The sequence below is a fragment of the Ammodytes marinus genome (assembly GCF_949987685.1).
Source record: "Ammodytes marinus genome assembly, chromosome: 19".
Lineage (NCBI taxonomy): Eukaryota > Metazoa > Chordata > Actinopteri > Uranoscopiformes > Ammodytidae > Ammodytes > Ammodytes marinus.
In genome coordinates, this window is record NC_137223.1 from 9065248 (window position 1) to 9087118 (window position 21871).

The window sequence follows — 21871 nt, forward strand, 5'->3', positions numbered from 1 at the left end:
ATACTGTAAAAATCCTAGTTAACTTACTGAAATGCCAATGCTGCATTATTTTGTGGTAAATATGATTTCTGTGTTTGTTTAGTATGTAGAACAAGTACATCCCTTCTTACTATTACCACCGTATTTGTTGATACTGTGCTTCTAATTGTTCACATTTGCTACTGGTTTGATTAGACAAGGTGATAAGGTGATCAGGTCATGCCACATACAGACAGTGACAGTTAATTCAATCACATGAAATATTTCCTCATGAATTTGTGGATCTGGGCATAAAAGTTTCATGATAATGTGGATTATGACTTATAACATTATGACATGCGAGTGCTTTGGTTGCTGCTGTCGTCTAGTGACAATTAAATGAAGAGATCAGTCAATATAGATACATTGCAGATTAGGATATCACATATTTTCAAAATATACAGCTATATCAAAGATGAAATGTAAATATAAAGCACTAAAACACTGCGTGTACATGAATGGTGTAGTAACATATCCAATAATATGATTTTCTGAAAATGTCCAACCAGAATACTTTTACTTTTTTCACATATAAACATGAACTTTGAATGTAGGACTTTTATTTTTTAATGTTGTGTTATTTACAGTGTTGTATTTCTATTGTAAGCTGGTAATGTTTCTGAACAGCAGGTGCATCATTCAAAATTGCAAAATAGTTAAATATCAAGGGAGTGGTGTCTAAAGTCATCTGTGCTAAGAAAGAGGAACTGTGTTCAGCAGAGCAGGTAAAAGAGGAATGTCAAAAAAGTGCAATCCTATCGAAGCTTCTTTACTTTTTTCTTTAAACAAATACCTATGTATAGAGATATTGCTCTAGCACTTTTATTCCAATGTAAGACATGGAAGAAATGCAAACGTTATACCTTTGAAGTTAAGTCAAACAGTCAACAAAGTACTTTGAAAGTGAAAAATGATTGGGGGAAAGAGCCGTCATTAAGTCCCTGCGTGTCATTACGTTTGTGTTTTTGCTTTGTCCCCCTCTGACGTCTCTGAGAGGAAACCCATCCCTGTGAGCAAAGTGCATGAGAGGGGGGTGTTCACCAGCGAGGCCCCAGTCCACTGGCCTGCCATTGGTCACCACCAAAACCTGCACCAGTTTAAAACCAGACACCACTCTCTTCCCTCCCTTCACACAGCACACAACCCCACTTTAAAAAAAAGACAGATAAGGGAGGGACAGAGTGAGCTGGGTCCGACTGTGTGAGAGATAACCCAGAGTTGGTTCTAAGGATGCCTGCGTACGCCACCAACATGAGGCTGAAGTTCCCCATCGTGGCCCTGTCTTTGGAGATACTCACCATCATCCTGTTTGCAGTGTTTGTGGTCTACGATGATGGGAAAGGTGACGGACACGGCGGGGACCACGACACGAATGAGACTCATCATGAAGCAAATCCCATGGAGCTTTACCCCAGTAAGTTCTGCCTGGGTGCTGCACCCTAAAGGGAGGCTCTGCTACTGAGCCGCCCTTAATGTCTTTGAGGAGATTTGAAATGATTGATTGTTTAATGGATATACTACTTTGCCTTTGCTGCAGCTTTGAGGTTAACATCCTTTTTATTTGGTGGAAATTATCTCTCAAAAAGTGAAGTACACCTAAATGAGGCAAGGTCCTGCAAGGGTACATAGATAATTTGTTTAGTTGTTCTACTGACTTTTCTATTTAAAAATAAATAAAAAATCTACAATCCGCTTTTGTCGTCGACCCTTGAGCTTTGATGGGGTTGAGTGAAGTTAAAAAGGAGCCGCCTGTCTCTCATTGGAATAAATTGAATTCTCTTCTTTATAGGTTGGAATTTTTCAATTGACTTGCAAACATAATTTGAGTGCTGTTTCCAGAGCAGGTCTGCTGAATGCAATAAGAGGAGTCATGGGGTTCTCGCCCGTCACAAAGTCTATTCATACACATGCAGCTGAGGGGTCCACAGGTTCCTGTAGGGAGAAGCCTCAGGGCTCCTGCAGCGGAGGTCACATGTGATTGGTATTACTGGCTCAAACACATACATCATAAAGAACAAAGACAGATGCCAGTTTGAATTCATTAAGTGTTAATGTAGAAACCATGGTACTGAGTGATTATTGAGAATGTGACTTGACGCTTATCTGCATTAAAGACAGTTGCAGCCATATACTGTTGTTTTCCAGTTGTATTAATGCCTGCATATGACTGGGTGTGGCAAGAGTGACCAACAGAGATTAGCTTAAGGCTGAGCATATCTTCTACTTCAGGCGGGATGTTTTCTTTTTTTTTCTTTTGCAATAAATGGTGTCTTGTTTTATAGTCTTATAGTACAACAGTATCTTTATGCTGAATGAGGTTAGGCTATGAGCAGTGGATAACGTGAAGGCTCGTGGTTGCGTGCAGAGAGATCAACTATGCATCGCATACCAGACATGTCTGTTTATATGTTCAAAGGAAAACCTATAAGCAGATGACTGTGGAGCGGAGCGTGTCAAAGCTCTCATTCACCAAATAATCATGCAGAAAATCAGGTGCATTTTAAAATAATGTAGTGACAGAAACTAACGCAGGTTGTATCGTATAATTTAACACAGCAATACTTAAGAGCTTTGGAAAAGAAGAAAAATTGTTGGTTTTGTAGAAAGAAAAAAAAGGCTGAAAATGTGTCACTTTAAAAAAAATTAGATGATGAATCTTTGCACTTGTTGCATCTCTCCTCTACAGTAAGCACTACAGTAGGCCCTGAGGGGATACCCTCTCACTACTTGGCTCACCCATTTCCCCAGAGAGTTACCTAACATCTGGGCGTGGTGCCAGTCACCATGGCTGCTTTCCAGCTTTACCTCCTCCAACATCCTAAAAGTCTATCTGCTCACTAGAAGCCCCTTACTACAAGGAGAGCAAGTCTCAGTCAGCCAGCTGTCCAAGGGCAAACTGCTTTCACTGATATCAAGGTGGTTGTTGAAAAAAAAAAAAAATGTTGACCACATGTTGAGCAACAAGGACACATTGGGATTTTTCTAGCGGACTTTGAACACAAAAAATAAACATTTCACAGCTGTTTTCTTGTGAATTTGTACAGACTCTCAACAACTGATTTGACTATAAAAGTTAAGAATGCCATTTCACAAGGATGAATCCACATACCTGTCTGTCAACCAGTTTTTTTATATAATTGGTTTACTATATTACTTTCTTTTCTTTCTTTTTTTTTACCAATCACTGAGGAATTTCAAGCTTGACAAGCTGAGATATGACTTTAATCATCCCTAACTACAGCCTGATGATAGTCACAGCAGTCGGTCGAGGGTTGTTGTGGAGATGATGACAATTGGGTCATTATTCAGTTAATCTACATTAGGGTACTTCAAATATATTTGAAATATATGAATCTCTTCTGACAACATTCACACTACAATCGTTTTTATAGAGCTACCAGGCAACAGCTGAGTAGATCTGAGTAGCTCAGTTTGAGTGGGCTGGTTAATGATTAAAAAGCAACATCTGTTTAAATCAAGTTTTTTGAGCATGTGTAGAAACTGGACAAAACATTACAGTTGGGGTGCCCTTAGCTCAGTCAGTTGGTAGGGCGTCCCCCCCCCCCGGGCCGGGCCCAGCAGCAGACCCGGGTTCAATTCCCAACAAAACAAAATTACACTTGATTTAAATTTCATGCATTTTTGGATTCTTCCTCACAAAAGTAGAGGTTTCATGTCTCACTCCTTACCAAATGTTAAGAGCTTGCTGACTTACTCTCTCTGTAGGTATATTGTTTGTAAAGTAGGGTGAATTTAATCTCACACATTTGTCTGTCATGCTAAAGTTACTGCATTTTAAACCAGAGCATGCTTCATGTTCTCTTTCATGGAAAAAGGTGGATACTCGCTATTTAACACGTGACATTGCGTTTTGTTCAATCAAAAATGGAAGTGTAAAAACTAAGTGTTTCGGTTTTAAAGGAGGGTGGGGTTATGTGCCGAACTATGTCTTGTCAGTACGAATAGACCTTATGAAGCAGTCTCCCCTTGTGTCTGGTCTTTGTGCTAAGCTATACGCTCACCAGCTGTTGGCAGTAACTTCATCTTAACTAGCCCTCATCAACAGAGTCAATGAATGTATTTCCCACGTGTCAAATTATTCCTTTAAGACTCGCAGAGCAGCAGTAAATTCAGCCTTTGAAAGTCAGAAAGTAAAGAGCGTCCTGTCGGGACAATAGTGGCAGCGTTCACGTTCATTACAGGCCGAGGAAATGTAGCACATTGTTCCACTGCCTTCGCACACGTACACGTTGATTGGTTTTCCATGAGGGGCTCATCTTAACGAGCTTAATGGCCTTTGGGGAAACAGGAGACCGACTTCCTGACGAGCTCAGGGCGGAAGCACCCATTTGTACACCAAACCCCCCCCCCCCCCCCCCCCCAAAATGACTGAGATTTATGGTAAATCAACTGTATAGTTTATCCACTGTATAGTTTATCCATTTAAGTCTATTGCTGTGAATATAGTGATAGCACCATGTATGGGACCTGACAAACAAATGTTGCCATCAACAAATACTAGTATCATAAGGGTTTGCTGAATGTCTCCTCCCCTTGAGACTTCATAAGTTTTAACTCAAGATCAGGGCCACCAAGTCAACAGGAACGCCAAGTTTTTTTCCCCCAGAATCCCATTCATAGTGTGATTGAATTGCTTTTCCAGCCGACGGGTCACGGCTGACAATGCAGCCCCTGTGGACGGAAATTTACCACTGTGAAGGGGCCCGCAGCAACTGCTCGATAAATCATTTAAACAACAAAGTCAAAAGAACACTGCCGTGAAGAGCAATGTGGCAGCAAATGGCCAGTATCTAATTGAAGGCAGTGTATCGTGAGGGCGATTCATCTGATTCAATTTCACGTCCACATTTAGTTGAGACTCTCACGACAAAGCAGGGCCCTGTGGTTGAATAAGCAGCATGAACTAACCCCCACCCCCCTCCCTCTTCATTCCTCCAGTGTTTCAGGATGTCCATGTCATGATCTTCATCGGCTTCGGATTCCTGATGACCTTCCTGAAGAGATACGGGTTCAGCAGTGTGGGTGTGAACTTGCTCCTAGCTGCCTTCGGCCTGCAGTGGGGCCTCCTCACTCAGGGCTTTTTTCACTTGACAGACGGCAAGATCAAACTCACCATCTTCAAGTAAGAATGTCTTTTCTGTTTTGTTCATCAATCCATCTGAGTGACCTTCATGCAGTTTTTAAAGGTGGAGTCAGTGATTCTGGAGAACGCTTGTCGTCAGAGTCACCTTTCGTCAAAATCAGTGAATATCTCCTCACCATATATATATATATATATATCCGGAACCTGTACGTACTGTGTGTGCGCTGAAAAGAAAAAAAATCTGATGAAAATACACAGCCTAGGCTCTGTAAAATGGTATGTTAACAAATGGGGCCCACCGTTGTAAGCGATGTACCCCTTCACAGAGCCTAGTATGTGTTTTAAACAGTAGGGCTTTTTTTTCAGCGAACACACAGTACGGATTGTGAGAAGAAGATTTTAAAGTGATTTCGACAAAAAATTATTTCAACAACAAGCGATGAAAATCACTTACACCACCTTTAAAAACGCATCTTAGCATGCTGAGTAGCTCTGACAGATGAGCATGACGGTTAAACTGCCTTTCCTCAATGTCCTGCAGAATAATCAACGCAGACTTCAGCACTGCTACAGTCCTGATCTCCTTCGGGGCCGTTCTGGGTAAAACCAGCCCAGTGCAACTCCTCATCATGACCGTCCTGGAGATCTTCATCTTTGCTGCCAATGAGCATCTTGTAGCCACCGTCTTTGAAGTAAGTACACAGTGGCCGTGAACCCTTGCATTTTGCCCAGCAACATTAGCTGTGTGCACTTAATCAACACCTTCTCTCTCACAGGCTAATGATGTCGGAGCATCCATGATCATCCACGCTTTCGGCGCCTACTTCGGCCTGGCAGTGGCTCGGGTGCTTTACCGACCAGGTCTAAGAAACGGACACGAGAACGACGGATCTGTTTACCACTCTGATATGTTTGCTATGATTGGTAAGCACTTGTAATGATGTCATGTATTAGTCATATGTTTACAGCAGTGACATGTTTTGTTTGGCTCCCTCACTGGTTCATCTCTGACCTCCTTCACAGCTATGACTTGTGCCACCTAGTGGACACAGATAGCAATGCAGCATGTGCAGTGATAAAGCCATAGTGACATTACACTGTTCATCAGAAATAGGCTGTTTGAGTACTTTGTAACTTTGGGTTTGTCCGTGAACATTTCCTCATGGATATTCTTATGATTGAATAAAGAAACATTTCTCACAGGACAATTAGATCCCTTGAAGTTAGAAAGCTATATGAAAAGTTACAATGTTGTTGTTTACAGCATAAGGGCCACCACTTATGTTTGCACATGTTCTAGTCTTCCGTTTGGTTCAAGGTGCCTTAACATCATTCAGTCTTGATTAACAGTGATAATACTGAGGATTATATAGAAAAAAATGTTTTGTAAACTGCTGGTTCTGCAAATAGGAGCAGTAGTGGTAGTCGTAGTAGTAAACTAATCCCCCTCCCCTGAAACTGCCTAGTGCACCTTTAAATCTATAAGTATCAAACTTTCAGTGGGATTCGATATGAATGATATTTTTAAAAGATTAATCAATTGCTGTTTTCTTTTCACGCTGTTCCACAGGAACCGTCTTCCTGTGGATGTTCTGGCCCAGTTTTAACTCTGCCATCGCTGACCCAGGCCTGACTCAGCTCACAGCAGTGATGAACACCTATCTCTCACTGGCCGCCTGTGTGCTCTCTGCCTACGCCATCTCCAGCCTCGTGGAGCACAAAGGAAAACTGGACATGGTCAGATAACTTTCCTTTAGAATCCAAAAAAAAGCATTATTTCACCAATTAAACATTTCAAAAATCCAGTTATTGATTGTTTTTCTATCTTTATATACTACAGGTGCACATACAGAATGCCACTTTGGCTGGTGGTGTTGCCGTAGGAACATGTGCTGACATGAACATCGGGCCATATGGGGCCATGCTGATTGGATTGGTGGCCGGCACCATCTCCACTCTGGGCTTCAAGTTTCTAACTGTGAGTTAACTTTGCACAATTGTAATACAAGCACCAAAAGCTAAAAATGAAAGTTACTTTAAAAGGTTGGGGGTTGTTGGCAGTTTCCAGAAAATTTGCAAAGTCTTAAAAAAATATTTGTAATTTAAGACAGTACTAAACATTTAGAAAAAAATCCCTTGTTTTAGCTTCTCAAATATGTATTTTTTCCTCACCTAATGAAGGTGGTAAGATGGTAAATGAAGTATCATTGAGTTTTGGCCTGTTTGTCGGTGTGGGCATGGAAGATATGAACATTTAATCTCAGGATTATCCAGCCCCAAATAATTGCGATTAACAGTTTTATCCCAATAATGCTCAACATTTTAAAGTATCTTAAAGTGTCTCTAAAACATACTGGAGTCAAATTATCTTTTTTGTAAAAACAATTATGTTGAGCCTCACATTCTTTGTTAGGGATACAATGGGCGAGCCAAGCCTTCAGCCATGGTGTCTAGTTTAGGATTAAGGAATAACTGATAAAGTGTAGCGCCCCCTTAAGGAAATTTTAAATAAATCAGGAAATCAATATTAGACCCTATGTTAGAGAGCTTTTTCAAGTCAAAGAGGTTTAAACATTCACGATCCTCCCATTAACAAATATCACCACAATCGACATATTGTTTTGCCATAAAATCTTATAGTTTACCAATCCTAGGTCGGACCAAACTTGACAGAACTCTCAAGCTCTGGGCATTTTCTGCAATTTGATTATATTATTTAAGACCCACATATAATCGAGAAAAGAATTGGTAAACTAGTGAAATGAATCATTAGTTGCAAAACACTTGATACTTCACTAAAAATGTGTCTGATATGATCTTAAAAATCAAAATGCATATTTCCTCTTTTTCAAAAAACCTTTTTTTCCCTTCCTCTGCAGCCCATCCTGGCTTCCAACCTGGGCATCCAGGATACCTGTGGTGTCCACAATCTGCACGGCATGCCTGGCGTCCTGGGTGGGTTGGCTGGTATTGTGGCTGTGGGTCTGGGCAAGAAAGATGGGTAAGGGACATTTCACTCCACACAAATCTTACGTGTACATAATATAATAATATATCTCTATACACATGCATGTAACCGAATGTAGCTTTGATGTCAGGTTATGCTTCAATTAAATGGTGTTTCTTTAATTCTTGTCTTCTTTCTCCTCCTTTTCTTCAATAGTTCTGCTGCCATGCAAGCTGCCGCCCTGGCTTCATCCCTTGGGTTCGCTCTGGTTGGAGGGGCTATTACAGGTGGGTGGAAATGGAAAGCGAGGAACATAAAAGTGACACGTGACGGTTTAAGTCCTCAGCACAGGGTTTGTCACACAGCGGAAGTGGCCAGGGTTCTTAGCGTCCAACAAGAGTGATCAAACCTTCTTTTTTTCTCTATTCAAGGTTTAATAATGAAGTTGCCATGCTGGGGCCAGCCTCCTGACCAGAACTGCTTCGATGACTCTATTTACTGGGAGGTAAGAAACTCCCATTCCTCATAAATCCTGTCTGTTGTTTCTGCACTATAGATAGGTGCTGCTGCAGCCCTCTATTTTAGTGAAGTTATTAAATGAGTGGTGTTACGGTCATATTAGAAGGATGTGGTTCACTGCATCAGTAAACTACAGTCAAGATTTATTTTTGATCTAATCTCATATCATCATGCCAATACCACGGATACTGCCATGTATTATTTGTGTCTCTTTTCATTATGTCACGTATAAATGGTTTGGATTGCATGTTTTCCAGGTCCCCGAGGAGGAGGAGGAGAATGAGGAGAGCTTGGCTCACGCCACGAACAAAGCAGAGGTTTAAATGTCTGGGTTAGAGAATGAAGAAGCTACACCATGTCTGAGACATATCAATTTGTCAGCTATGTCAATGGGATAAAAAATAAATATATATATCTGAATACTGAACAATTTACAGGACACATTGACACCAAAACGGCTGTGTTTCAGTCAAAATTTGAGACTGTTTTGTGAGACATGTCTACACTACAGTGTTTTTTTCTTTCATTGCCGTTTGAATTTGTAAGGCAATGAAAGGTTTACACAACAGAGACTCCAAAATTATACATGAGGATTTTTTTATTTAAACATGATGATTTGGTTCATTCCCATTTACACTTTAAAAAAAAATTAAAAAAATAAGAATTTGAAAGGGGAGCAGTGACTTTCAGGGATTTTTTTTCTTTTCTTTTTTTTACATTGACAATTTTCTAACAGTAATGAGCCGCTGTAGAAATAAGCAGTGGGTCACACCATAGCAGCTTCACTGCTGACACACTTTCATAAGCTTTTTCTTTTTTCATTTCATTTTTATATCATAAAAAAAGCATAAGAGCATGTTTTTAAGATATTAGTATTGTGTGTATTTTTTCTTCATACATTCTTTTGTATTCCCATGCACCTGGCACACGTAATTCTTCTGAAGCGGAGGTCAAAAGAGAGGGAGTTAGACCTTAAGCTGCTTCACATCACCTCACTGGAGCCCAGTCCTTCTTCTGCAAGGAGTCAGAGTCAGCAGCAGCCAGGCTCGGGCGAGGGCAGGGATAGTCGCATGATATGTTTGTAACTAATGAACTGTGGCGTTGCTAATTTTTTTCGCTGCTTACAAATCGTTTTCTATCAATCGGAGGGCAGCTGTAGGATTTCTGTAACGCAATGAGGATCACATTCATAGATAGAGTGACTGTCACTGGGCGGGCTGAAGTTCCTCCTTTTTGTCTGTTTTGTATTCAATGTATTCTTAAGTGTACATACCAGTTTAGCTTTTAGAGGGATTGACATGGTCAGCTTTATCAAAGCCCTGCAGTCTAAAATAAACAACTGGTACTGAAATGTTTGTCAGATATCTTAAATAATTCAACAGGAACTCACACACTGGTAGTTTTTAAAAAAATGATGACGTGCCAATTTTACAATGTGCTGACTTTTTACCATCCGTCCAATGCAATTTTTTTTTGCACCTCTCTCTTTTAGGTGAGTTACTGTTGGATTCATTTTTAGTCTGAGTTTTGAATCGCCACACCTGCAGCAAACTTTACATCTAAATCATTAGAGAGCAGCCATTTTCCTGCTTCTCCATATCTTTTGTTGAGCTGCATGGTGTTGGAGTGTGTTTAAAGGTGAAACATAGGATTTGCAGGGCTAGATTTAACCGACTACACAGACAGTAGTGTTAATCGATGATCTTTTTAAGTTTGTCAGATGATTTATGATGCCCAGATACACTGAAATGCATCAAGATTTTTTGTATTTTTATACAGTGGACATGTGCTCTTATTTGTATAATATACTAATACTGTCAAAATAAATGTGTTTTTGTACAATACCAGGTTTTACATGTGTTTTTTGTGGTAGTTTATAGACATGAATACATTTTGCAATCGCATGTGACAATAAGTCAGAAGTAAATGATCAACAATCATTGGATATTAATGCTAATTGATAGTGATTTCCTGACACTGAAATATTTTAAAAACTACTGGATGATTTTCAATTCAAATTAATTCAGACATTCATGTCTGCACCATGCAGGATGATTGTAATAACCCCTTTAGGAGAAGTTTGAACCCCTCAGATTTTAAGTTCAGCATCACAAGCAGAACAGAATTCAGATTTGTATTTTATAAGACCAAATACCTGCAGAAGAATGACATACCCACATTAGCCTGTTTCATGTTTTGCACCAATAAGTCGAGCTCAATGTTCCATCCAACAATAATAGGCATACACAGTAATGTGGAACTATTAACTTATATTTGTGGTCATTTTTACCATTAAATAATTAGCAAATCAATGCCAAGGAAAAAAGTCAACGATTTGGAATTAGGCCCACCTGATAAAACACTGTAAACTAATAATACTCATATCATTATTTTTGCTGAATTGGCATAGGCCTGTTCAAAAATCCAAATAGGAAATAACCTACTATAAATAAAACTTTTCCATGTCAGAGTTTGTTAGCCTACAATTAGTTTAGATAGCTGTCAGTTTTTACAAAGCAAAACAGATATTGGTTTGTGACAATTCTCTTCACAAGCTGATTTTAGATGAAACAAGAAAAGTTTTAAAGGGTAAAAGATCAGCCCTGTGTTACAGTTACGGAGCTCCTGTCTAAATATCTCGAAGTTGCTGAATTTATTTCACAGCAAAAAGAAAAATACAAGGTAAAATTGGTTCTCATATAGGACACCATGGAGAAGAGCATGATGACATGAAGCATTTTACTATCCATGTGTAGGCCTATACATATTTTATCATACCCTTTACCTTGCTGCACTGTCCCTTTTGCTGCTGAGACGATGTATTTCTTTGCTGTGGGACCAATGAATGAATATCTTTGAAACGTGTTAAAAGCGCACAGAGATACGTGTCATGTCTCTTCTTCACCGCTGGGGGGCGCTGCTCTTTTCACTCCATTGTTTTGAACGTAGAGCTGGCCGCGGTGCACTATGGGATACAAAATGCCTCCTCAGAGAGCTGGCTAATGACAACTTATAGGAGTTTACTGCGAATAAATCTATATTTTTACACTTTTTTTCAGCGGGTGTAGTGTCAGTATATGTATCTGATATATTTAGCTGTTTTCTGCCGTCGTCATGGTGAGTCAAATGCCTCTTATTTAACCGTAATCGTTGGTTTTTATCAGCGTAAAGCGGCTTTTAGCTATAGCTCATTAGACGCAGCCCCGGTAACGACGTTAAACATTACACAATTAAAGCAAGATTCATTAGCTTATTAGTCGTTAACCAGAAGTGTATTATTGTTTTGACTATAGCCATTTTAGCGTACCAGTTTTAAAGGTTTAGGTGTAACCGTATTGTGTGTACGACGCACATCAGTTGGTGTATGTCACATCCAAGAAGAAGTCACTACAAAAATATACTTGGCATTTATCTCATTTGTTTAGTCAACTAAAGCGGAGTCCAGGGTGTCCAGAGTTTCCAGCTCAAGCTCCAGAACAGATGAACGGAGGAGATCAACGAGCAGTGGCGAGTGTGCACACACACACACACACACACACACACACACACACACACACACACACACACACACACACACACACACATTTATCAATTAGTGTTTCTCATTTTAACTTCTCTCCAAAGGGGAAGGGTGGACTCGGCGATTCTGTAGAATGCTTGTTGGCAAAATTACCCTTTGTCAAAATGAGTGAATAGCTCCTCACAATCCAGTACTGCTGGAGAAAAAAACTGGTGTTAATTCACAGCCTACGCTCTGTAAACTGGTATGTCTACAAAGGGAATGTGGCCAAATAGGGCCCACGACAGCTAGCAAGCAACATGCCCGTTTACAAAGCTTAGGCTGTGTATTAACACTGGATTTTTTTTTCAGCACACATACAGTACAGACAGTTAGCAGGGTGTGAGGAGATTTACTGATTTTGACCAAGTGATTTTAACAACAAGCATTCAACCTTAATCGCTGACACCACCTTTTAATTTGAGTGTCACCTTCTGTGAAGTTTTATAATAAGGTCTATCTTTGTCCTACTGTCCGTGTCTGTCTATTCCATATTCAGGACAAGAAAAAAAGAAGCGGAAACGCAGCCGTAGTAGATCATCGTCTTCCTCTTCCAGCTCTTCATCTTCATCGTCTTCGTCTTCATCGTCCTCTTCTTCTTCAGGGTCATCACACTCATCCAGCCGTAGTCGGAGTAGCTCCAGCAGTAGTGGTAAGTGTTTCTTTAAAAGTATGCAACATGTCTGTGAATGTTTGGCTGCTAAATTTCTTCTTTCTTTAGTTGCCTTGCAGTCAGTTAAATTGCTCCTGAAATGTATTTATTTCATTATTATTGTTTTATTTTTGTCAAGTTTTTGATTATTTTTATGACATTTTTCCCTACAAAGTATGTTGATGAATCCACATATTATACCAATTTGTGTCATCGTAACAGTAAGAATGTGTTGTTTTTAGACTCCCGCAGTAAATCCAGAAAGGTATCTAAGAAAAGGAAAAAGGAGAAACAACCCAAAAAAGTAATCTCTTTGATACCTCTTTAATTTATTATTTGAAGTAACTGAAATATTGAATGAGTCACTCACTCAACACTACGTCCAACTCTTTTTCACAGAAAGGGAAGAAAGAGAAGCGACACAAACGTAAAAAAGACAAGAAAGCAAAGGCAGAAGAAAACTCGGGACCCGTACAGATCTCTAAGGTAAGTATATCGGAGAAGAAAATCTCCATCTGTGTGACTGAAAATACATATCTCTAAAGATGTATTTTGCACATTATAGTTGCACTTGTAATTACAAGCACACTACGGAATTTGGTCTGTCAACATCATTGTAATAATTTAAAGTGATATTTTCCTTCTTCTTTTTTTTCAGTACTTGAAGGACAAGAAAAAAGGAAAGTACAGCATGATTTCAGGGAAGCAGATAAAGATGAAAGTAAAGAAGACCAAGAAAGACAAACAGGTAATGTCAACGTTGTAGCTGTCATGTAAGACTTTGTGACCTTATAGTTGTGAATCTATAATTCATTTTGTATTTTTTACTATCTATTTTAGGCGGATAAAAATCGTGCAGAACTTCTGGAGTTCTTGAACTCTACCCTGTGATTGCACCGTGGAGGCCATTAGTGGAGCTCAGGCCCGGATCGTCAGCAGAACTCAGGAAACAACAACTTGAGTTTTCTGAGTAAGACATGCTGAACACGACCTACATGGACACACAGCGGCAGCACCGAGCCAGGTGGAGTGAAGGACATTTATTTGTTCAGACCAATAGCTCCATTTTCACTGTGGTCCATGTTGAGCAGGCATCATCCCAAATTTGATCTGTGCGCAAATGCATCAGATGAAGGTGGAATATGAATTAAGACGGCATCTATCGGCGCATTGATTTCTGGGTGAACAGGTGATTGCTTTCTCAACTTTGCTTGCAGTCTAACTCAAAACGTTCCCACCGACATTTTAGGACTCACAATGGGCAGGTTAAAAAAATTGTATAAAAATTGATGTTGTCATAATGTGACATACCGTCTTCCTTTTACTCCACACATTCTTCTTCCTTGTAAAGAAACAGTCAACAACATTACCCAGAAGGCAGCTTGTTTGTCGATATTTCAGTCGGGGAATCGAGTGTGTTTTGCTATTTGGGACTAATAGCCTCAATCGTTTAGCCTCAAGCAGAGATGAGGAATGACTGCATATGTCGGTTAAGCTCCACACACCTACAGATATTTGTTTGAATTTTCAATCTTGAAGTTTTTCCAGACTCAACTAATGTTGAGTCAAGTGACATCACATATGCCAATATATCAGATTGTTCTCAACCTTTCTGGAGACCCAAAATGGCTTTATACACGACTTTCTCATATGCAGTCATACTCCGCAAACCCTTACCTATTCTTTACGTGCTGGCTGTGTCGCCCTTAACTACGTTTAGGACAACCCATATATTTGTTTTCTGACCGTCATGTTTCCAGAGTGAAAGTTTGAACCCCAGTGTCTGCTGATATCCTTGTTTATTAATATGTACATTTTGTTTAAAAAGATATGAGAATCAACTCAACGTTGTTTTAATAAGTATTTTTCATAACATTATTTGCCCCAAATTCTGTCATGAATATTATCTCAATATGAGTCGTTTTTCTTAAATTGAATTAGAAAATACGATTGATGTAAGTCCCCGTGTATCAATCCAGTTCAAAGCTTTATTTTGATGGAGTAAACCTGTTGTGTACTGTTGAATTTTGCTTTGTGACAAAGAGAAATGAAACGGCAATAAACTGCTGGAAAGATTTTTTTTTTTACTTTGAAATGTTTCACTCAAAAAAATCTGGTAACATTTCCTGTTCTTTGTGTGTTGCTCTCTTTATTTCACCTGGCTAGTGAACAGAAGGAGAACCTTCAGTTTGTTGACCTTGGATGATGAATTATTGCGCAAACAGTGCAGTGTGGCGAGAGAGAGAGAGAGAGTGCATGACTCAACCCCTCTATGATGTTAATGTGAACTTCTTATAATTTGTCTCATGACTAAATGAGCATCATCTAAACATACATCTAATGCAATACATTCTGTCAGCGAAAGGTCACCTCTGTGTCCATCTCTCTGCTGTGTGAAGTAACAATACATTTAATGTGTTCCTGTAACATTTAGGAGTCAAAAAAGCCTTTCAAATGACGTAACTATCCTTACCAGGCTATAGAAAATATCCCTTAATGCTCAGATGCCAATGTCTATAAAACATAAAACATTGCTGCATGAGGTGAATATCTAGCTGAAACTGTCATGTAAAAAAAGAGAAAGTTACAGATCAGAGGAAAATCCCTGTTCATTGCCCTTTCAGTTGTTGCCTTTTTCAAGGTAGAGCAGTCAATTGATCAAATGCTAATTGGTCTCATACTGAAAACTGTAGGAGGATTATAAGGGATTTATCCTCCCTCGCCTGGCTGCTACAAAGTGGCAATACTGCTAGCAAAGGGTCCTCTTGGAGATCTCTTGCATCTCACCCTCTTAAAACGTCCCACCATCACTTCTCCCGTGAACGGCACACGTCAGACGACCTTGGACCTACAACTGCTGCTAGTGTCTTTGTGTCTGAAGTCGGGCATGCTCCACCCTCTCTGCGGCCTCTCTTCCCTAGTCTGGCCGTCCCTCTCCGTGCCTCTCTCCACGTCCTCCGACACGGTCCGGAGGTTGCTCATCCCCTCGCCGCCGTTGTCGGCCGCAGCGGAGGTGAGGCCCACCGTGCTGCCGAACGGGTTGATCTTGATGCGCGAGCGGAAGTTCATGAGGGATACGGCGCGTCTGTTGTTCCACTGGTTGGAGAGCCGCTGCGCCTCGTTCTCCTCCTTCAGGTGATCCATGACCTCCAGGAGGACGGAGCGAAACAGGCCCGACACCTCCTGCACCTCGGGCTCGTTGGCTCGCAGCACCTCCCTGAACCTGTGCACAACAATAGCAAGAACAACATACACAGGTAGTGAGCTGATGAGAAGTTTAATCTGGACTATCTGGAAGCGCAATTGAAATGCAGTTGATACCACAGAATGGTATGATGGAGGGGGGAAAAACGATTTTGAAATCTTGGCTTTTTCAAACCACGGTATAGCCTACCTTGAAACTGGTTATCAGACCATGAAACAATGCACTGTTTGAATGCATGGATAAATAGGCTACTGTATATATATATACAGGTCCATAAGAAAATAATGGACAACACATTTTCATTCTGGCCTTTGACCAAAATAACATCCACACAACGACAAATGTTATAAAAAGCAACTTGGTCCACAATTAAAAGCCTGTGTGACCAGCACGCTCCGACTACTATCACTCCAACTTCCTCCTTCTCCTCCCCTTCCTGCTGTCCCTTTAAACAAGAGCTGCAGAGGATGTAATCAGCCTTTCAATAGACAACAATTATTAGGTGAACATGTTTCCTAGTAGGCTAAGTGGTTCCAGTTAACTGGTGATTGGCCGGATTTCTACTTGGACACAAACCGCAAATCAGCGCTAAAGATAAGTGATTCAAGGCCAGAATCATATTTATTATAGTTTAGGCAACTCACTGCCAATGTTAGCAACAGGCAAAACATTAAAGAAGAAAAATTAAGGTGGAATAGTTAAAAGACAGTAACAATCCTTCTGCTTTTAAAATCTTCCACCTCCTTGATAATTTGCATAGCCTACAGTCTCTCCTCTATTAGGCTATTTAATATTTCTTTTGATTGATTTTTTACTGTCCAATTTGTATTTTCATTGTATGTGGACCACAGCCTGACTAGCAGTCACTTGTCATTTTTTGGTGGTGTATTTAAAAAATTAAAATAAACCAAAGGACTGGCAGGCATTTGGGGAAAACTAATCTGTACTGCTATTCCAGATAAAACATCCGTTAAAAAAAACTTCACGGACATCTGACACTTTACCGACTCATCCTCAGGTCGGCTAATTAAAATCACACAAACACGCTTCACTTGGTCCCTGTTGTGTGTTTGTGTGACTTTCAATTTAGCACCTCACTGCTATCCAACATTAACACCAGTCAAACTGCTTCACCCAATCTGTCAAACTCACAACGAGACTCCTGCTCAGCTGCTTTCTGTGCTCAAACGAGCCTGTCACCACGCTGGACACCAAATAAATAATTATTAAAGAGTCGTGTGGGGTGAGAAATTGGCCAGCTGATTAGTTTGGCTTTGTGTCTGTCTGTAGCTCAGCAATAGCCTCGTTTGCGAATGAGCCGTCTTGCTCAGACCTGCGCAATTATGACGCGCTCGTCTTGCTGAGCACTTAAGTGCGTAATTTCTGTCGCGGGGCATCTGTGCTATTAGGCTACAACAACATTGTCGACCCAACTGCACGAGTTAAGCCTTTGGCGTTTGCGCATGGATTTTATTCCTTCTGCTGTACGTAGGCCTACAGGTTTTTTTAGCATTACAATCAACAACTGAAATGTTTGGGCGCTATTGGGATCTTTCTGAGTTCCTGCGCCCAGTGTCGGCGGGCGACACCAGTTTGTAAACGCTACGGTACTGAGTAATACAGAGAGTTTTGTGGAGCTGATGCTGAATCAACTTTGTTTCAACTTGTTTGGCGATTTCTTGAATGTAGCCAACATTCATTAATATTACAAAGTTACACAATATAGCTTTACGTTTTGGTGGTGATCTGGATGTGACATTTCTTATTTTTTTTTTATTTTTTTTTCTAAAATGAGAAAATCTCATGTTGAATCCCAGTTAAATTTGTAAATGCTAATTACTATTAATACAGCGTTGAAACGGAGCCTTTCTTAACCGTTTGCCCTGTGTGTTAAACAGTTATTGGCAAATGCTAGCATTCACATATTCAAGTTCCTATTGTCAAGAGATGGGTTTCCTAGCAACTGAGACACACCAACTCAACGAATAGGCCTATTGTTTGTAAATAGATTTTGTTATAGTCTATGTGTGAACAGTTCTGTAACTTTACTGCAGCTGTAAGGATCTAATGCCCATGGGCGAAGACATGGGCCCACTTCTGTTTTCATGTGGGGCATTGGGCGTAAAACATTTGAGTTAATCAGCTCTGTGTCAACTCATTTGGCAATTGGCTTGAATGTAACTAACATTCATTTTAATGGAAAAGTTTTGCACTGTAGCTTTAAGTATAAGTACTAGGCCTATATGACTGTATTTAAGTAAAGTATTCTGACTATATGATTCAGTTAGTGTCTGTACAGGGTCAGTTTTTTGCACGTTACTCACTTTAGTATGACCAGGCCGCAGCAGGGCGGTGGCACTTTGGAGCACAGGTCTTCCAGGCCCAGCTTCTCCCCTGTGCTGAGGCAGTAGTGTTGCCGCGGTGTGCTAGCCAGCCAGCTGTAGTCCACCCCGGTCTGGAGGCGCCGGTACTCGTTCTCCCTCTCTCTGTGCTGCCTCTCTGCCTCTTTCAGCTGCCAGCTCAGCTCCAGCATCAGCGTGTCAGAGACCACGTCGCCCGGGTCCCGCCGCGGGCTCCGGTAGTACGGCTCATCATTCCAACCGAACCAGGAAGCCATGGGACCGGCCTGATGAGGGACAGACAAACAGAGGCGGTGGTATTCACACTGAAATGACCTAATGGATGTGACCTCTTTTCAGATGTTTGCCACTTGAATATACTGATCAGACTTTTATTCAAAGTAATGAATTGACAGCAACATGAGACAATTTGGAAAAGGTTATTCACCAATTGAACAGAGCTTGAAATAGGAGACCAATTAAACAGAACACTCTGCTACACTATACAGAATGGCAGCAAGCTGTTATGTTGAGCATTTACCTGGTGGTGTGGTTCAGTATTTTTCTAGGTTATTTGAAAAAGCAAGAATTCTCTTTTAAGATTTCCTTTATTGTTTCTATTTAAAATAGGCTGCTGTATGTTTACACGTCCTATTCCTGAGGGCCTTTTCCCCCTCTCATCTCCTCTTCCACTGGCTCTTTGTTCTACAGGTGTCACATCCACACCCACATATGCTGCATTCACCTCATTTCAATGCTCATGCTCAGCCTTTGGTTTGCTTTGCCGGTTGTGATGGAAGCACATAAACGTTACAGAAGAGGCCACTGATGGAGGCTGCATTCATTCAACAAATAAGGTTTTTAATCACCACACGATGCTTATGTTTCTGTAAAGACTACACAAAGACACTGTCTAGTTCCAGCCTCTTAAAGCTCCCATAGTATACACTTTTCGGTTCTATTATACACCATATTATATGGTCTTAGTGGTCCCTAATACGTTTTTCTTTAATTGTTTGCTGAAAAAAACTTTCAGATAATTTATTGTACTATGCTGATGTTCAGCTAATCTCACAATGGCCTATTTTTTAAAAAGAGCTGCAGCTCCCCTCGTAAATATACAATCTTTGAGCTCCCCCCGCCCCCTGTCCAGAAGCGAAGCCAGATACGCCTCGCCCTCTGTCTGTCTGGGCCGTGGACCAATAAGAAATAGGGGTGTGGGCTGCACAGTGGAAGCTTCTGGCTTTCCAGTTTGTGAGGTCAGAAATGAGGAGAATTCTGACTGGAGTATATTGGGGGGGAGGGGTGGGGGTTTCAGAAAGGGGGAGAGTGAGAAAAGGAGAGATTGTTATTTTTTTAAATATTTTGGCAGTCTCTAGGCACACCGTGGACCCATGGATATGTTAGAACACATTTAAAAAGTGCATTTAGCATAATATGTGACCTCTAAATGTGCAGATTTGCCGTCTTTTAAAGCCTTTTGTGATTAGTCGATGCAACTATTTTGATAATTGGTTCATCGTTTTCGTAATTTATTAAGGGGAAAACAAGGACAAACATTGTCTATTTTCAGCCTCACAAATATGCAGCATTCTTTATCATTATATTGTTTGCTGAATATCTAGGTTTTGGAAGAATGGTTGGACAGTACGAGCCATGTATAGATTGTTCTGGGCATTTTTCACATCTCTCTGGTCAAGTGACTGTTCGGCTAATCGAAAAAATAATAGGGAAGATAATTGATAGTGAAAATAATCGTTTGTTGCGTAATTTTCCTAGGTGTGGTCTGCTGAAGAAGCTTAAGAAAGTGTACACGGTGTATTCCTTGGCAGTAGTACACATGTATGATGTTATACTATCAACATGTGCAGAGAAAAGCTTTGGCAACAAGAGCAACAGAGTGAGATTAGTCGCAGCCCTGATCTCACACAGATCTGACCAACCCTTCAAAATGGAGTAAAACACATCAACAAAGACAGATAGCCTATAGTTAAAACTCCTCTGTGGCTTGTTATTCAATGCTGCAACTCAATTATGCAACTGCAATTCTTTTCATTGTTGATAATCATTTGATTATCAACAGAAAATTGGTGAAATTAAAAAGCCCAAGGTGATATCTTTGGGTGTCTTGTTTTGCTTGAACAATAGTCAAAAACTCCAAAATCTTTCATTTACAATTAAGCAAAGTAAAGTAGCAGATTCTTACAGTTGAGATCAGATTTGGGGCATTTTTGATTGCGACATGATTGAAACGGTTATCAAAGTAGTTGCTGCTTTATATCTGCATAATTACTGCCGCTCTAAACAGGAGACAGGTGACATCTGTTCACCAGCTTTTTGGTACATCCAATGTTTTAAGTTATTTCCAACAAATAACAGTGAAATACATTCTGTCATTTCAAATTTTTCCCCAAAGAATATGGCTTGGTCACAAACTGAGCCTCTGAACATGTTGGGAACATCACCTGTCATAAAATGTTGGTCCAAAATGTGTTTCTCCAAAAGCAGGATTTGAGAATGAACCGGTAACTTACCTCTTCTTTTTCTTCTTCTTTGGACTTTGAACAAGGAACAAAATCACCAAAAATCAGAATAAGAGTCCTCGGAAATCACACAGATGGACGCTGAATAGATCAAGCAGCAGAGATAGAAGATAAATGGATCCTCTCTCTCTCTTTCTCTCTGTCTCTGTCTCTCTCTCTCTCTCTCTCTCTCTCTCTCTCTCTCTCTCTCTCTCTCTCCCTGTCCTTGTCCTGTGACAGTCCCAAAGCGTTCTCTCCACCTCCTCCTCCAGGGATCCTGTTTGGCCTGCCTCTACTTGTTGCAGGAGGGGGGCGGGGGGCGGGGGGGGGGGGGCATCGTCTCCATTGGATCACGGCCCCCTGATGAAGTGCTTATGTAGCTTTTTACGATTGGCCGTTGCCATAGCGACGTTGCTAAGCCTATTTGTCCACAATAAGCTCCATCTGCTGAAAGAGAGCTGGAGAGCGATGAAGAGGCAGATAAAGAGGACACAGTGGGTAGAGCATGGCGAGAGAGATGAATCAGAGGATGTTGCTGTGAGTGTCAGCGCAGCGGTTAGTGTGGGGGCTCACCGTGCATTCAAGTGGCTTGTGGTGCAACATCTGCAAGGGGTCAACCTGGGAAAATGAACTTATAATGAGATTCACTCTGGCGGAACAACTGTGCATCAGTAATGGGAGGAAGGGCAGGGAGGAGGAGGAGGAGGAGGGGGAGAAGTGCTAATTGCGAGAGGAAATGTTTGTGAGCGATGCATCATCAGAGATAGAGTTCAGATTGAATGTGCAGGCACTAGTGGTTGTGTTGGTGGATATAAAGGTTTTTGTGTGTGTGTGTGTGTGTGTGTGTGTGTGTGTGTGTGTGTGTGTGTGTGTGTGTGTGTGTGTGTGTGTGTGTGTGTGTGTGTGTGTGTGTGTGTGTGTGTGTGTGTGTGTGTGTGTGTGTGTGTGTGTGTGTGTGTGTGTGTGTGTGTGTGTGTGTGTGTGTGTGTGTGTGTGTGTGTGTGCG

General features: G+C 40.8%; 3 protein-coding genes across 3 annotated transcripts; 2 read left to right on the forward strand and 1 right to left on the reverse strand.

Moving 5' to 3' along the window:
* Positions 1-1248: 1248 nt before the first annotated feature.
* Positions 1249-9537, forward strand: rhag (Rh associated glycoprotein; the record flags this gene model as incomplete). Its single annotated transcript, XM_080047592.1, has 10 exons — positions 1249-1432; positions 4978-5161; positions 5664-5814; positions 5899-6046; positions 6693-6859; positions 6963-7100; positions 8002-8123; positions 8286-8356; positions 8501-8574; positions 8846-9537. 10 exons carry the CDS (start codon positions 1249-1251, stop codon positions 8909-8911), a joined length of 1305 nt encoding a protein of 434 aa, XP_079903718.1. The 3' UTR covers positions 8912-9537.
* A 2032-nt stretch (positions 9538-11569) lies between these two features.
* LOC307265933 (uncharacterized protein) lies at positions 11570-14847 on the forward strand. Its single transcript, XM_080047781.1, has 7 exons — positions 11570-11705; positions 12014-12095; positions 12647-12799; positions 13042-13103; positions 13199-13285; positions 13458-13547; positions 13640-14847. Exons 1-7 carry the CDS (start codon positions 11703-11705, stop codon positions 13688-13690), a joined length of 528 nt encoding a protein of 175 aa, XP_079903907.1. The 5' UTR covers positions 11570-11702; the 3' UTR covers positions 13691-14847.
* A 784-nt stretch (positions 14848-15631) lies between these two features.
* Positions 15632-18621, reverse strand: rd3 (retinal degeneration 3, GUCY2D regulator; the record flags this gene model as incomplete). The annotated part of the gene is made up of 2 exons (XM_080047456.1): positions 15632-16022; positions 18329-18621. 2 exons carry the CDS (start codon positions 18619-18621, stop codon positions 15632-15634), a joined length of 684 nt encoding a protein of 227 aa, XP_079903582.1.
* Between the last annotated feature and the right edge of the window lie 3250 nt (positions 18622-21871).

Bases quoted from the DNA above. Each gene is read 5' to 3' on its own strand.
- LOC307265933 (XM_080047781.1), top strand. The intron at 12,096-12,646 runs GCGAGTGTGCAC...TTCCATATTCAG, and splicing joins GAGGAGATCAACGAGCAGTG to GACAAGAAAAAAAGAAGCGG. The intron at 13,104-13,198 runs GTAATCTCTTTG...TCTTTTTCACAG, and splicing joins AGGAGAAACAACCCAAAAAA to AAAGGGAAGAAAGAGAAGCG.